The sequence below is a fragment of the Macaca fascicularis genome, chromosome 17 (genome assembly GCF_037993035.2).
Source record: "Macaca fascicularis isolate 582-1 chromosome 17, T2T-MFA8v1.1".
NCBI classification, from domain to species: Eukaryota; Metazoa; Chordata; class Mammalia; order Primates; family Cercopithecidae; genus Macaca; species Macaca fascicularis.
In genome coordinates, this window is record NC_088391.1 from 7,102,517 (window position 1) to 7,119,223 (window position 16,707).

The window sequence follows — 16,707 nt, forward strand, 5'->3', positions numbered from 1 at the left end:
ATTTGGATAAAACATGCTGTTAGTACAAGTTTCCCAAAACCAAGGGGAAAATGATGAGTGCCTGCTTTAAAATTATTAAAGGAAATTCTAAGCAGTCAATGAAGACGGTTATGTTCCAAATACAAGTTCTGATTATGTGATGCTCTTGCAGTTTGAGAATTTTTTGATGTATTTAATAAGGTCACTTACAGGTATGTATGTTCATACAGAGATGTGTATACCACGTTGGAAAAGAAGATGAGAAGGAGACAGAAAGCAAAATTAGCTAATAGGAAATGATAAATACACACCCAGGTAAAATCAAAAAATGAATCTTTGAAGATTACTTCCAATGCCATTTTAAATGCTTTTTACAACCACTGATATGCTGAACATATGCAATTAAATTCAGAAGTGATTTATTTTAACCAACAACCCTCTATACACACACCCCAAAAAAGGAAAACTAACAGATCTCAAAGTTCTAGGAAATCAGATATAGTACTTGCAGAGTAATAAATAATAAAAATAAAAACAATATATTTTAACATATAAAATTTTTAAGGAATGATAAAATGTAAAGCTAAAACTCCATTTTGAAATAAAATTATCTTGAGAAGAATACAGAATTTCTAAAAGTTCTGCATTTGAATAATTCATGAACATCTTGAATATACACTGCTCTTCTAACCTAGAAATTCCACTACTATGTCCCCGGAGTTGCAATTACCTTCCACAGTGAACCACAACAGCAACCAGGTCGTACATTCTGTCTGGATTGGTGGCATCACCTGAAGTGTTAAATAGACGAAGTTCTAAAGGGAAAACTACCCGGTAAGAGAGTTTTGTATATCGATGAAGTTGATCCATATATTTAAATCTCTTCAGGTGTAGAGCTAGAATCATGGGCAGTTTTTTAACTTTCATCCTATTAAAAATAAAAATGAAAACAAAATTTCACAAAAGATATCCACCATGTCCTTGAATTATCAAACTATGATATCCAACGAACAGATAGTCAATGGTCAGTTTTAATAGCCCAGCACTGCCCAGTTTCGCACATTTCTACCAATTATTTTTATAATGACAAAACAATGTTCTGAACATCTTAGGACGACCCCACCCTACCGATCATCGCCACACCACATAATTTGACATAGCACTCAACATGGCTCCGAAACAGATGGAATGGCATTAGTCCTTGGTTAAGGAATCTGTATTTTTCAAACACACATCTCTTATAATAAGGCTAAATGCACAGGGTGCTCAAGAGTGGTAGAGGGAAAACAAGTTTCTTGAAACTGACAATTCCTTTGGACTTGGGTAGACTGAAATCTAGTTTTTCTATCAATCTATATGATGGCAGGTACAGACTGACAATAGGAGACTAAAACAACAAAAGCGCTACAGACCATTCAAGGTGCTTGTCAGAGACAAGAAATAATTCCATATTAAGAAAAATGACTATGTATATCCTAGAAAGGGAATAAAATAACCTGGAAACTTAGGAGTTAAGTTTTTAATTGTGAAACACAGGCTGTTCTTCATGTTCTAAATAATCTTTATTATGCCTTTAAATGCCATTTCTCCCTGAGAGTGCCTTTGTACTCCTACTTCACCTAAAAATCTATTCTTTTAATGGCTCAGCTCAAATGTCACACCCTCTGGCACAAATACCTGCTCTCTTCAATCCTCCATCAGCGCTTTACAGGTTCACTTTATATATGTCAAGCTTATTACATGGTAACAATTTTAGGTGATTACGGTTCTTTTCTTCTAGGCCCTGAACTCGTGGCAGCTAGAAAGCATTCCCTTCATTTTTATTTCCCCACTATCTAGCAACATGCCTGACATAGGATAGATGCCAAATGTTGCAGAACTGAATTTTAAATGGGTCTGGTGAAGCAAAATACTCCTCACAATTTAAACAAGTGAGATATATGGTAAGCCACTGTCTCTAATAAGTGAAAAATCATTTTATAACATTATACTAAATCTGCATTCTACATGTCTTAAATATGGTGGATAGCTTATTATTCCTAAATTACTTACTATTCGAGTAACTTGGCCTTTTGGAAACATTAGCCAAAGTAAAGGTAAACAACTAGTCACTCCTAGAAAGCAATCCAGCAATATGAATTGGGAGCCTTTACGGCCTTTGTCTCACTAATCCTATTTCTAGAAACATAAATTAAATATATAATCTCAAAAACATCCCTTATGAGAATTATCTACTTGTAGAGTTCTTTTACATTGTAAAAAATCCCAACTATTCAACAACAGGAAATGTAGAAATAAATTAGACTTCAAACATAACAGAGTGTTGTACAACTTAAATAAAACACTGCTGATGAAAGTTTCCAGGTGACATGGGAAAATATTTAAGAAGTCAGGATGTAAAATTATACATAAAATTTAATTCAACTATGAATTACCCATGTAGAGTTCCTGAAACGAAATCTTTACAAAACATCAAGGTATCCTTTGAGAATTTCCAATGGATGGTAGATGCAAAAGACAAATTTTCTCAGCATAAAATGAGTGTCAGTGTACTATTAATAAATGGCAGTCAGGTAAGACTAGGAAGAGGAAAGAGAATGAACTTGGCCTGATGGTTAGGGAAAATGTGTTTTTAGCAATTACACAAGGCGGGGGGAGTCCAAATGCAGAAAAGAGAAAATGTCTCAGTAATAGCAGATACAATGTTTGATAAGACAACACATGAAGAGTATGAATCCTATTTGCCAAAGATCCTCCCAGGGGAGAAGTGCTGGCTACCACAAAGAAACCAGCTATCCATGGAATTGTCAAGCAAAAATAAGTGTGGAGCCATATTTTAAAGATGATGAGAGACTAGCTTACAAAATTTCCCTCATATTGAAATGGTTCCAGAAGAAAAAGCAGAAAACTGCTTGAACATACGTGTAAGGAGTGTGAAACTCATGTAGATTTTGCAGCAGAAGGAAGAAAAAAGAAGTTGACTTCCTGTTCAAAACACTAAGACCAGCAAAACACCAAAGAATGTATAAGATTCTGGCTTTCCTTCCATTCCAACTTGTGGCGAGGGAGGTTACATTAGGGAGGTCTTGATCACTGTCATTGTTTTATAAAAAAAAGTTGTCTTAGAACATAGTGTTTTCTACAAAAGACAAACATTTTGAAGAAAAAAGAGGAGGACAGAGATGATTATTTTCCTTTTTAAGTGTGAATAAACACTGATTTTTAAAAATCTTCTGTAAGCAGATATCAATTTTCTATTTAAATTTATTTTTTTAATGACATTTACCGACCACACAAACAACTACTTAAAATTTGGATGAATTTCTATTATTCAGTTGGCCCTCCATATTGGGAGTTCCACATCCACAGATTCAACCAGCCATGAATTGAAAATACCCAAAAAATAAATAACTAAAAATAAAAAAGACAAATGCCATTTTAAAAAACACAGTAAAACAATTATTTATATACCATTTACAGTGTATTAGGTATCGAAATACATAGGAGTATATGCATAGGTTATATGCAAATACTTGTCATTTTATATCAGGGACTTGAGCAACCATGCATTTTGCTATAGGTGAGGGCCCTGGAACCAACTGATACTGAGGTACAACTCTATGCATTTTCTTGCTTTTACATCTTTAAAATGACAAATTGCATTCTTGTTGTATTATAACATAACAGGGGGTTGCTTATCTTGATAATGTCTAGTTATAATTTAAAACTATTCCAAAAAAGCACAAGGATGGGAAAAGACATACCATGTAAACACCAATCCTAAGTAAGCTGGCTATACTAATGTCAGACAAAGCATGTAAGATAAGGAATCTTACCAGAAATAAAGAATACTTCATAATAATGGTCAATTAACTAAGAGAACATAACAATCTTAAAAGCATGTGCTCCAAAATTTTTTCAAATTTCAGAAATAAACAGACAAGTGCATAATCAGAATTGGAATCTTTAACAGACTTCTCTCACTAACAAAAAAAATCAGTAAGGACAGGAAAATATGAACATCCTATGGACTTAATTGACATTTATGGAATACTCAACCCCAAACTGCACTATATACATTCTTTTCAAGTTCAACCAAAACACTCACTAATGTACTGGACAATAAAAGAAATCTCAATAAATTTCAAAGATGAAATCAGAGTATGCGGGAGAACGGCGTGAACCCGGGAGGCGGAGCTTGCAGTGAGCCTCTGCACTCCAGCCTGGGAGACACAGCGAGACTCCGTCTCAAAAAAAAAAAAAAAAAAAAAAAAAAAAAAAAAAATCTAGAAAACCCCCTAGCTACGGAAACTAAGCAACACATTTCTAAATAAGCCATAGGACAAACAGAACATCACAAAGGAAATCAGAATACATTTTTAAATGGATCATTATTATGAGACTACAACATCCTCTCATTTTAGGTCCTGTTCCCTAGGGCAGACCCTGAGACAGGAATTCCCAGGCCTGTGATTTATTAATGTCATGCTCCCTGTGTATGGTGGGGGGGGTGGGGGGAAGGAAAGCAGGTAAGGATTCAATCTCAAGCAAAATCCCAGGAAGAGTGGCTTCAGCTCAGTGTCAAGAGAAACCCTGGAGTCTAAATTTCACCTCCGATTTCTCTTGACCACAAGGTAGCTGGGGTTTCATATGCTCTTTAGCACCTGTCAGTGACTGGTCAAAAACTGGGAATTTGAACCAAATTCCCAGAAACTCCCTTCTCCAGTAGCCCAAGGGGGAGTCCTTCCCAGAGCCATCAGGTACTAAGTAGTCCAAAAGGCTAGGGGAGGAGCTGGAGGAAGGACTGACATTGCCCGCAACCACCCTCAACTGGAATACCAACTATCCTGCCGCAGGCAAGCAACACCAGTACAGGATGGAATGCAGACCCCGGAATCCAGTGGAATCAGCTGTTTTTCTCAAGTCAGAAACCCTTTTTAAAGTAAATTTCCTATTTTTATAAACTGTGTGAGCCAAACAGAGTTCTACAGATGGAATGTGATCCAGAGGACACTATGTGCAAGCTCTGCCACAGATGAATGTAATACCCCAGCCACAGGCACTTAAGAGCTTACCAACATCCTGTCAGCACGTAAGTCCTGACCACACAGAAAAGCTTAATAATTGTACAGACGTTCAGTTCCAAGGACTGAATTCCATGCCCTTTTAAAAGGTGCCATCAACAAGGATTAATTGTGACACATTACAATGAGGGGGTCAGGGCGAATAGAATGTTTTATGTGAGAAAGTCACTAAGGTGACTCCGTGAGATATAAGCAATGAGAGGACATTTAGGTAGCAGAACCTAAACTCCAGCATGTGTCAAAATGGGGGATGGGTCACAGGCACAAATGAGGCTCATGGCATACCCCAACATGTGTAAAAAACGTACTATTGAGGGACGGACATCTGGAGATCCAGGTAGGCATGTAGGCAGGGAGCCAGGAGGCACCAACTTCTCAACAGATGGAAGGACCCACCCAACTCAGATTCTAGAAGACCTGCATGGGGCTGTGTGCGCAAGAGGTGGTCGGAGATGTTGACTATAGCAAGGCAAATCCCTATTGCCGATATGATTTCACATGATACTACACAAGTTACCATGACTGGGACTGACTACAGGGGAAAAAGATATGAATCTAGTTAAGAAAATGAAGCAAAAGGAAGGGCCTTCATCTCACAAACAGGAAGCAATTCAATCATTAAATCTAGGGCAGATACTCAGAGATGGACTGTGGCCATGACAATGTGATGCTGAGTCACCTGGCCATGCATGGGTCTTCTTCAACAACTGGTAAGAACAGGACTGGTCCCAAAAGTGGGGTCAGGCACATACGGAATAAAGGGAGAGTAAAGAGACTTGAGAGAGGAAAGATGAGAAGGCAAAGAGCTCAGCTCCCAGTCCATTGTCACTAATCATTGGATCCCACAGAGTAGTGACAGAAATACAGGCATACCTTGGAGATACAGAAAGTTCAGTTCCAGGCCACTCCAATAAAGTGAAGACTGCAATAAAGTGAAGACCGCAATAAAGCAAGTCATACACATTTTTGGTTTCCCAGTGCATATAAAAGTTATGCTTATATTATACTGTAGTCTATTAAGTATGTAATAGCATTATGTCTGAAGAAAAGTCTGTTATCTTGGTTTAAAAATAGTTTATTGCTGAAAACTTAATGATCATCTGAGCCTTCAGAGAATCATCATCTTCCTGCCAGTGGAGGGTCTTGTCTGAAGGTTGATGGTTGCTGACTTATCAGGATGGTGGCTGCTGAAGGTCGGGGTGGCTGAGGCAATTTTTTTTTTTTTTTGAGACAGAGTATTGCTCTGTCGCCCAGGCTGGAGGGGAATGCAGTGGCGCGATCTCGGCTTACTGCAAGCTCCAGGCTGAGGCCATTTCTTAAAATAAGGTAAGAACGTCTGCCACATCAACTGGCTTTTCCTTTCACAGATTTCTCTGTAGCATGTGATGCTGTTTGATAGCATTTTATCTACAGAACTTTTCAAAATTGAGTCAATCCTCTCAACCCCTGATGCTGCTATCAACTAAGGTTATGTAATATTCTAAATCCTTTGTTGTCATTTCAACAATGTTCACAGCATGTTCACCAGGAGTAGATTCCATCTCAACAAACCATGAGATTGCAGCAATTTGATCATGAGATTGCAGCAATTCAGTCACATCTTCAGGCTCTTAATTCTTGTTCTCTTGGTGTTTCTACCACATCTTCAGTGACTTCCTCCACTGAAGTCTGAACCCCTCGAAGCCATCAATGAGGGCTGGAATGAACTTCTTCCAAACTTCTGCTAATGTTAATATTTTTACCTCCTCCCATGAATCACAAATATTCTAATGGCATCCAGAATTGTGAATCCTTTCCAAAAGGGTTTCAATTTACTTTGCTCAGATCCATCAGAGGAATCTCAATCTATGGCAGCTATAGCCTTAAAAAATATTAAATAATAAGACTTGAAAGTCAAAATAACTCCTTGATTCATGGGCTGCAGAATGGAGCTTATGTTAGCGGGCATGAAAACAACATCAATCTCTTTGTGTGTCTCCATCAGAGTGCTTAGGTGATCACATGTATTATCAATGAGTAATAATATTTTGAAAGAAATCTTTTTTCTGAGTGACAGGTCTCAATAGTGAGCTTAAAATATTCAGTAAATCATACTGTAAACAGATGTGCTGTCATCCAGGCTTTGTTTCTTTTCTACAGCACAGGCAGGGTAGATTCAGCATAATTCTTAAGAACTCAAGGATTTTAGGGACGGTAAATGAATACTGGCTTCAACTTAAAAGTCACCAGCTGCATTAACTGCTAACCAGAGAATCAGCCTGTCCTTTGAAGCTAGGCACTGACTTCTCTCTAGCTATGACAGTCCTACACGCCCTCTTTTTCCAATAGAAAACTGTTACCTCTATATTGAAAATCTGTTGTTTAGTGTAGCCACCATCAACAATTATTTTAGCTAGGCAATCTAGATAACTTACTGCAGCTTCTAGATCAGCATTTGCTGCTTCATCTTGTACTATTATCTTATGGAGATGGCTTCTTTCCTTAAAACCTCATGAACCCACCCCTGCTGGCTTCAAAATTTTCTTCTGCAGCTTCCTCACCTCTCTCAGCCTTCACAGAATTGAAGACAGGCCCTTGTTTTGGATTAGGCTTTGGCTTAAGGGAATGTTGTGGCTAGTCTGATCTTCTAACCAGGCCACCCAAACTTCTCCATGTCGGCAATAAGGCTGTTTTGCTTTCTTATCATTTGTGGGTTCACTAGAGTAGCTCTTTTAATTATCTTTCACAACTTTTTATTTGCACTCACATCTTGGCTGTTTGGTGCAAGAGGCCTAGCTTTCAGCCTATCTTGGCTTTCAACATGCCCTATTCATTAAGCTTATTTCTAGCTTTTCATTTAAAGTGAGAGACATGCAAATATTTCTTTTCACTTGAACCCTTAGAAGCCACGTAAGGTTATTAACTGGCCTAATTTCAATATTGTTGTGTCTCGGGGAATAAAGAGGCCCGAGAGAGAGGTGGTGGGGGGGGAGACGTCAGGTTGGTGGAGCAGTCATAACACACAACATTTAAGTTCATCTTTTTTTTTTCGAAATGGAGTTTCGCTCCTGTTGCCCAGGCTGGAGTGCGATGGCGCGATCTCGGCTCACGACAACCTCCACCTCCTGGGTTCAAGTGATTCTCCTGCCTCAGCCTCCCAAGTTGCTGGGATTACAGGCATGTGTCACCACACCTGGCTAATTTTGTTATTTTTAGTAGAGATGGGGTTTCACCACATTGGTCAGGCTGGTCTCCAACTCCTGACCTCAGATGATCTGCCCACCTCAGCCTCCCAAAGTGCCGGGATTACAGGTGTGAGCCACCGTGCCTAGCCAAGTTCTTCATCTTAAACCGGTGCAGTTTATGGTGCTCCCAAGACAATTAACATAGTAACATCAACGATAACTGATCACATATCACCGTAACAATATAATAATGAAAAAGTTTGAAATAGTGCAAGAATTACCAAAAATGTGACAGAAACAGGAAATGTACGCACATGCTGTTGGAAAAACTGCACCGATAGACTTGCTCAACACACGGTTGACACAAACCTTCAATCTGTAAAAACCGCAGGATCTGCGAGGTGCTGTACAGTGAAATGCAATGTGCTGTTCTCTAAGACCTCAGCCTCAGCCTCCCCCTCACCCCCATGCCAGCAGCCAGGGACAGGAAATCAACACCTGAAGCAGCCATCAATCCCTTCTCATTACAGTTCCCCAGGGTGATCACTGTCCTCTCACCTCTATGCTTTAACCTCCCATGGGATAAACGTATAGATGACCATTAGAGTGACATTTCCCAAACCACTATCTTTCCGGAACTGCGCTATTTACAAAGTTCAATAGGCATGCTATATAAACGGAGTCTATGTGCAAGTAAATCCTGGAAAAGGCTGGATAAAGTTTCCTTTATTTTGTGAGTCTTCAGGAGCATGAATATCTAAAATAAAATATTATACAGCAAATCATTTGATCATAAAATACAGATTTTGTGGTACATCATTAACATTCCCAAAAATCATTCTTCAGTGTTCTCAGGATGAACCTTTCTGGGAGATTTCTTTTTTTTTTTTCTGTTTTTTGATATGAAGTCTCACTCTTGTCACCCAGGCTGGAGTGCAATGGCGCCATCTTGGCTCACTGCAACCTTTGCCTCCCAGGTTCAAGTGATTCTCCTGCCTCAGGCTCCCAAGTAGCTGGGATTACAGGCTCCTGCCACCATGCCTGGCTAAATTTTGTATTTTTAGTAGAGACGGGGTTTCACCTTGTTGGCCAGGCTGGTCTCAAACTAGGTTATGTATTTTGCTATCTTTTTAACTACAATAAAAATATGCACTTGAAATTTGTCACTCATAAATCCATGTTTGCATTTATACACACACACACACAAACAAATTATTGTCCGGGCGTGGTGGCTCACGCCTGTAATCCCAACACTTTGGGAGGCCGAGGTGGGCAGATCACGAGGTCAAGAGATTGAGACCATCCTGGCCAAGATGATGTAACCCCATCTCTACTAAAAATACAAAAATTAGCTGGGCGTGGTGGCGCATGCCTATAGTCCCAGCTACTCAGGAGGCTGAGGCAGGAGAATCGCTTGAACCTGGGAGGCAGAGGTTGCAGAGGTTGCAGTGAGCTGAGATCATGCCACTGCACTACAGCCTGGGCGACAGAGCTAGACTCCATCTCTAAAAAAAAAAAAGAAAGAAAAGAAAAGAAAGAAATTAACATTTGGCAGTGGTTCATGCCTGTAATCCCAGCACTTTGGGAGGCTGAGGTGTGTGGATCACCTAAGGTCAGGAGTTCAAGACACGGTGGAATCCCATCTCTACTAAAAATACAAAAATTGGCCAGGTGTAGTGGTGCGTGCCTGCAGTCCCAGCTATTCGGGAGGGGGAGGCACTCCAGCCTGGCGACAGAGTGAGATGGAAAAAATGAAAATAAAAAAGTTCTATAGTTTTAGGTCTTAAATCCATCTTGAGCTAATTTTTGTAGATGATGTAAGGTAAGGGTTCAACTTTATTCTTTTTCGTGTGGATATTCAGTTTTCCCAACACCATTTGCTGAAGACATTATCCTTTTCCCACTGTGTATTCTTGGCACCCTTGTTGAAGATCAGTTGCCTGCATATGTATGGTTTTATTTCTAGGCCATTTTGTTCCACCTGGTCCATATGTCTTTAGGCCAGTAGCATACTGTTTTAATTACTGTATTTTTGAAATATATTTTGAAATCAGAAGTTTAATGCCTCCAGTTTTGTTCTTCTCTCTCAAGATTGTTCAACTATTTAAGGTCTTTTGTGATTCCACGTGGATTTTTGGATGTTTTTTTCTATTTCTGCAGAAAATGCCATAGGAATTTTTATAGGGACTGCACTGAATCCCTAGATTGCTTTGGGTAGTATGGACATTTTAACAATATTAAGTCTTCCATCCACTAACATAGGATGTGTTTCCATTTGTTTGTATCTTAATTTCTTTCAGTAACATCTTACAATTTTCAATATACAAGTCTTCTGCCATGTAAATTTATTCTTAAGTATTTTATTGTTTCTAATACTATTATAATGGAATGTTTTCTTTTTTTTTTTTTTTTTTTTTTGAGACAGAGTCTCACTCTGCTGCCCAGGTTGCAGTGCAGTGATGCCATCTCCGCTCACTGCCACCTCTGTCTCCCAGGTTCAAGCAATTCTCTTGCCTCAGCCTCCAGAGTAGCTGGGATTACAGATGTGTGCCACCATGCCTGGCTAATTTTTTTATTTTCAGTAGAGACGGCATTTCACCATATTGGCCAGGCTGGTCTTCAACTCCTGACCTTAGGCGATCTGCCCACCCTGGCCTCCCAAAGTGCTGGGATTACAGGTGTGAGCCACCACGTCTGGCCGTCAAATTGATTTTTGGTTTTTTAGTAAGAACTATGATCTGTATACTCAACACAAGCTTATCCTATTATTCCAAAACTGAAAACTATAAACTTTCAGAAGTGAATTCATCCAAGTAAAGGTCAAAAATACTAAATAAACTGCTCAATATCACACCACAAATTATCAGAAAGGCTGATGCTAGATCCTAATGAGAAATACGTAACTTCTGTAAAGTTGTCTTTCCAGGAACTTATGCATAATTCATCCTACAAAGTGTCCAAAAATATGTGGGGAATATGTGTATATACACACAAAACTGTTTACTGTTCATAACAGTGTAAAAAAATCTAAATTGTTAGATTTAGACAACTGGTAGATACATGGTACTATGGTATGTTCATACAAAAAAAATAACTACTACACAGCAGGCGTGGTATCTGGCTCCTGTAATTCCAGCCACACCAGAGGCTGAGGAAGGAGGACTGTTTGAGGCCAGGAGATCAAGACCAGTCTAGGCAACATAGCAAGATCCTGCGTAAAAAATAAAATTCAATAAATTATTCAGGTGCGGTGGCACACATCTCTAGTCCCAGCTATACAGAAGGCTGAGGTAGGAGGATCATTTAAGCCCAGGAGTCTGAAGCTACAGTGAGCTAAGATCGCACCACTGGACTCCAGTCTAGGTGACAGAGAGAGATCTTTTGTCTCTTTAAAAAATATATACATATATACATGCACATATATATATATTTTATATATATGCACACATATATACACATATATATAAAATTACACACACACACACAGACACACACACAATGCACCACCTCCTAAGGATATAAAAATATTTTTTCATTAACATGGTCGCAATTTTTTAAGTGAAAAAAGTTTCAAACTTGCACATAAAGTTTGATAGCATTTTGGGGACTATGTATGTATATACATACACACTTTAAAAATCTAAGATATATACAAAAATGTTAACATTTTATAGCTTTTATAGTGATTCTTGATTTACATTTATCTGTATTTTCTAATTTATTTACAAAGAATACACATTCTTCATGTATTTTCTAATACATTAAAATTTCATATCTTTAAAACAAAGAGCTCGATTTTACAGACAATTCTCAATTTCTCACATGTGATTACTTGTATAACCATCATTCGAGGGAAAGGGTGGCTTTTGCTCACAGATGGGCCTTCCTCCCTACAGTCAGTAGTCTGAAAGGTGTATTTCTCTTAGCTACATTTAGTCCCTGACTCTTACTTATCCAATGGTCTTAGGTACTTTCGAAGGCGTTTTCAGGATGAATGTAATGCCTTAGCCCCTATCCCTCTGATTAAACTTCTTTGAGGTGCTCCCCATCATATACACTAATGGACAGAAACAGTGAGTAATCTATTTTGATTCTGTGGTCCATTACCAAAAACACTTCCCTTCCTAGGAAATGTCTGTGACCAAAACAAAAACATAATCACTTAAAAATCTGAGCTCTTCCCCTCCCTTAAAGAACAACTCGGTTCAACTATTTGATGGCGCCAAATAACAGACATCTGTACAGGCAGGAGAAGGCGAAGCCCAAGCAGAAAAGGGTGTGTGTGTTTATGCATGTGTGTGCATGCAGGGAGCGGGGGCAGGAAGGCAGACAGAATAAGCTGGGTTACCAAAAAGTGCACCGACCAAATAAGTTAATATAGTGGGGAAGGATGTGTGTGTGTTTGTGTGTTCACGCGCATATGCATGCAGGGAGTGGGGGCAGGAAGGTAGAGAGAACAAGCTGGGTTACCTAAAGGTGCGCTGACCAAATAAGTAAATACAGTAAGGATAAGAGCAGCCAACTGTACTGTCGGAGAAAGGAATTACAAATATTACGGTGGTGGCTACAAGAAGATTATCACTGGGTATTCATGGTTTTCAATACAGATAAAGAGATCAATAGATGTAGAAGAGAAATAAATGCAGATATGAAATTGTGTGTGTATATTTATAAATACTCATCTATCCTCTAGCTCTGCTCACTAAGCAGGCTCAGGAACAATGACATTCCAATAGCAATGAGCCCAACTACACAAGGTCTTAGTTTATCGTTTTCCCCTAAGAGAAACCAGGGCTCCTTGGAGAAATGGCTTATTCCAGAGTAGGGGCAAAGAAAGAGCAAAACAAGCCTGAAGAGCTTGAGTCAGAAAGGAAAGAAATCCTGGAGAATGACTGGGCACATCAAGAGAAGAGCCAGCTTGGAGGAGCTCCCCCTGGCCAGATTGTAGATAATGTGAGCATGGAAGTAAGAATGCTAATGGATAACAATCCATTGAATAAAACAGGAACCTTTGAGTCCACTGTAAGATTTTAAAAGTGAATAAAATGAAAGTTCAATGAAGAATGAAATATTTACAATCTCAAAATACTTCTACACAAAACACTTCTAAATTACAACAAGAAAAAGTAAAGATTAACATGAAGAACTCTGTAAAACATCTGGGCAACTTTCACTCAAACATTCAACAACAGCCAAGAACAGTAATGGGAGGTTCAGAAAGGGATTCACATCGCCTCAAACTATCCTTAGAAAGGCCTGCTTGCGTGGATGGTCCTTTTAGCATCTGGAAACTTGGATTTCGGACATGTTCCCACCGCTTGCCAAATAATAAGTGTCTCGCTGTGCCTAAATTGTTTGAACAAACAAGACAGTTTATGCTGAACTCCTGCTTTCTTTCTGGGAGTCTGGAATTCGGGGGCATGGTAGGCAGAGGGTACCTGCATGACTAGCCCCAAATAAAAACTCAGGGCACTCAGTCTGTAATGAGCTTCCTGTGTTGTCACAATTCAATGTGGGAAGAATTAACTGTCTTTTGTGACTCCACTGGGACAGTTACTTCCGGGCACTTGCCTGGTTTTCTCTTTGCTGACTGTGTTTTGTATCCAGTTCCTGTAATAAATCTTAGCTGTGAGCATGCCTGGGTGTTGAGCACTGTGAGTCCTTCTAGGAAATCACCTGTCCTAGGAGTGATCTTGGGGATACCCCCAACACACGGCACAAATCAAGTCACATATGCTACTTAACAGGACACGATGAGAAAAACACTGTAAGATTCCTGTCCAAGATACATAACCTGAATCTAACCACAGCAAAACATGAGACAAACTCCAAAGAGGGACATTCTACAAAATAACTAACTTACGATTTTCAAAAGTCAGTATCATTAATGTCAAGAAAGGACTGAGAAACTGTTCCAAATTGAAAAAGACTAAAGAGATCGAATGCTAAATGTAATGTGGGATTCTGAACAGAATCCTTCTTCTATAAAGGTCATTACCAGGACATCCTGTGATACCAAAATAAGGTTTGTGGTAACAGTAGCATGTCAGTGTTACTTTCCTGATTTGGATGGATGTGGGAACATAGGAGAACGTCCCTGTTACTGGGAAATATCTATTAAAGTGCCAGGGGCCATGAGGTACATATTAGTAACTCACCTTCAAATGATATTTAGGGTAAAAAAGCTTTCTTGGTCTATTCATGCAACTTTTCTGAGTTTGAGATTGTTTCAAAATAAGAAGTGATGATGATGATGATGATGATGTTTATTATTCCATTTATTGATACCAAACCAGTCTTACAATAACACGCTAAGAGAATGTACAACATCCTATGTAGGAAAAGCAGAAACTGGGGGTGTGGGGGATGGAGAATGGGGAGTCCTATCTCCCTCAACTCTCTTCACCAAGAAAAAAGTTTACATCATCAGGAAAGCCTCAAAGCCAAATATTTTAGCTGTACTGGTTTATGATGATTAAATAATTGCTAGACATAGGAAATCACTTGAGGGTACAGAGTTTTTGTAAAAGAAACATCAAGTAGAATATCATTTACCTAGTAATACTTAATGAACATTAACTGTTAGTGATAGAATTAAGAATTTTTACTCAATTTAAATTTTCCTAGATTGTTTTTCCAAGCCCACCTCCAAAACCAATTGCAAAAAAAAAAATCACTTAAAAATCCATAAAGCACTAAATTACCGTTTGTGTGCTTCCTGTTTGCTGCGACACTCTTCACAGTAATACTTGTATTCACTGCATAGAGTTTCTGTGTTGCTGAAACCCCTGTGTGAAATTCAAAACAAATTTATTTTGTAGATACCAGGAAATCATTATCCATTTAAAAAATATTCCAGACTAAAAATAATTATTAAATTTCAAACTAAATAATTCTACATATACCTTAAGCAGTGAGTAATTGATGTATTTTGTTCCACATCAACAGAAAGGTCTAAAAAATCTTCATCTTTGCTGCTTATCTGTAAAAATAGTGAATTATCTTTGATTTTTTCAAATACTAGTAAACCACAGTTCCCAATTAACAGAATTAAATGCATTCTATTACTATTAGTAAGTAAACAATTCTTTTCCCTCAAGTTCAAAAGAAAACTACTTAATTTGGATTATCCAAAAGGACACTGAATAAACAACCCATACCAGATGTATAAATAAAACACCAAAGTACACTTTTGACTGACTCTCTCTGGCAAAGGCTAGTATGATGTGAGAGTTCATGATTTTCCAAAGTCTTTGTGTTATTTTAAAGCATGAAATAAACTGTACCATACACACTGATTCTTAAAAAAACATAGGCCAAGACTGAACAAAAATGCTTCACACAGGACATCTGTATTGTTTTGTCATTAAAAAAAAAAATTTAGCCCAAAATGTTAAATTACATTCTTCATTTGTGACTGACTTTATTTCTCCTAAAAATGTAATATAAAGTTTTGTTTGATTTATGGGTAAATAATCTTAGAAAGTTATCACTTGCTCATGTGAATTGGAATAGGACAGAACTTTAGACATAAATCTTCCTAGCTATATCTATCAGCAAGTCCATCCTGAAGGTACACGTGCAACAGAAGATACGTCTGACTCAGCTCCCTGGGCCTCTCATCCACTCAGTTAAGCAAACACCATCCCATTTTAATACTGCATCGAGATTATAAGCTCAGTAAGTTGTCATAGAACATGTGGCTGTACATAGTATGTATTTATGCAAATGTAAGTAAACCAGGGTACTGTGCAGAGCGTATTTTATAGACAGTTGAAGGGAGTTCCAATGGTGATTTTGACTTTCCTTGACTTCAACATTAAGCTAACCGTAGGACCTAAACCCCTTCTCTAAGATGCCATTCCACTGTGCGATGGAAGATACATTAACACTACAAGATAACTGACCTGAGTCTCAAAAAGTCTGGTGAAAAAGAAGGGGAAACACAGACAACTCAGAGAGAAAAAAAAGAGAACATGATATGTTTAAGGAAAATACATCAATTTTGTAGAAAAGTGGGTAGGGTGACAAGAGATAGTATGGCAGAGGTAGGCTAAAGCCAGATCAGGCAGGAATTTACATGTAAGCTATAGAGAAGTAAAAGTTATACAGTCTGGTGTTTCTCAAAATCAATTTTGTATTCCTCAAAAAGAAGTCCTCAGACACTGCCTCAGGGGTCATTTGAAATGTTCACTTTTATGATCATGTAAAAACCTAGACACAAGGATGTTCTAGATCACCTGGGCGCATGAATTACTACGTTTATATTTGCAATTGGGTTGGTGCCAAGTGGTCACCAAGTAGGGCAGTATTTCACTCTCCAAAGTGGTTGTGAAGACATCTGGCTGCTATTGGACTAATATGTCCTAATGTCACGTCATACGCAATATGGGGAGATCCTAGTCTAAAACTCAGGGAATAAGTCTAGGGTGGAGATCTGGAGTTGAGACTCATCAGCACATGTGATAATAAAATGGAAC

The 16,707-nt window shown here is 38.5% G+C and overlaps 1 protein-coding gene across 6 annotated transcripts in view; it reads right to left on the bottom strand.

Annotated features, from left to right (window-relative positions):
- The window catches only part of USP12 (ubiquitin specific peptidase 12), a 148,039-nt gene that overhangs the window by 51,284 nt on the left and 80,048 nt on the right, over positions 1–16,707 (bottom strand). For all 6 annotated transcript variants that reach the window (XM_074021758.1, XM_074021760.1, XM_045376976.2 and 3 more), the window contains 3 exons: positions 15,133–15,209; positions 14,932–15,015; positions 710–907 (listed from right to left, as the gene is read on the bottom strand). In XM_074021758.1, the coding sequence (XP_073877859.1) occupies positions 710–907; positions 14,932–15,015; positions 15,133–15,209 (359 nt within the window). The remainder of the gene's footprint in view (positions 1–709; positions 908–14,931; positions 15,016–15,132; positions 15,210–16,707) is intronic.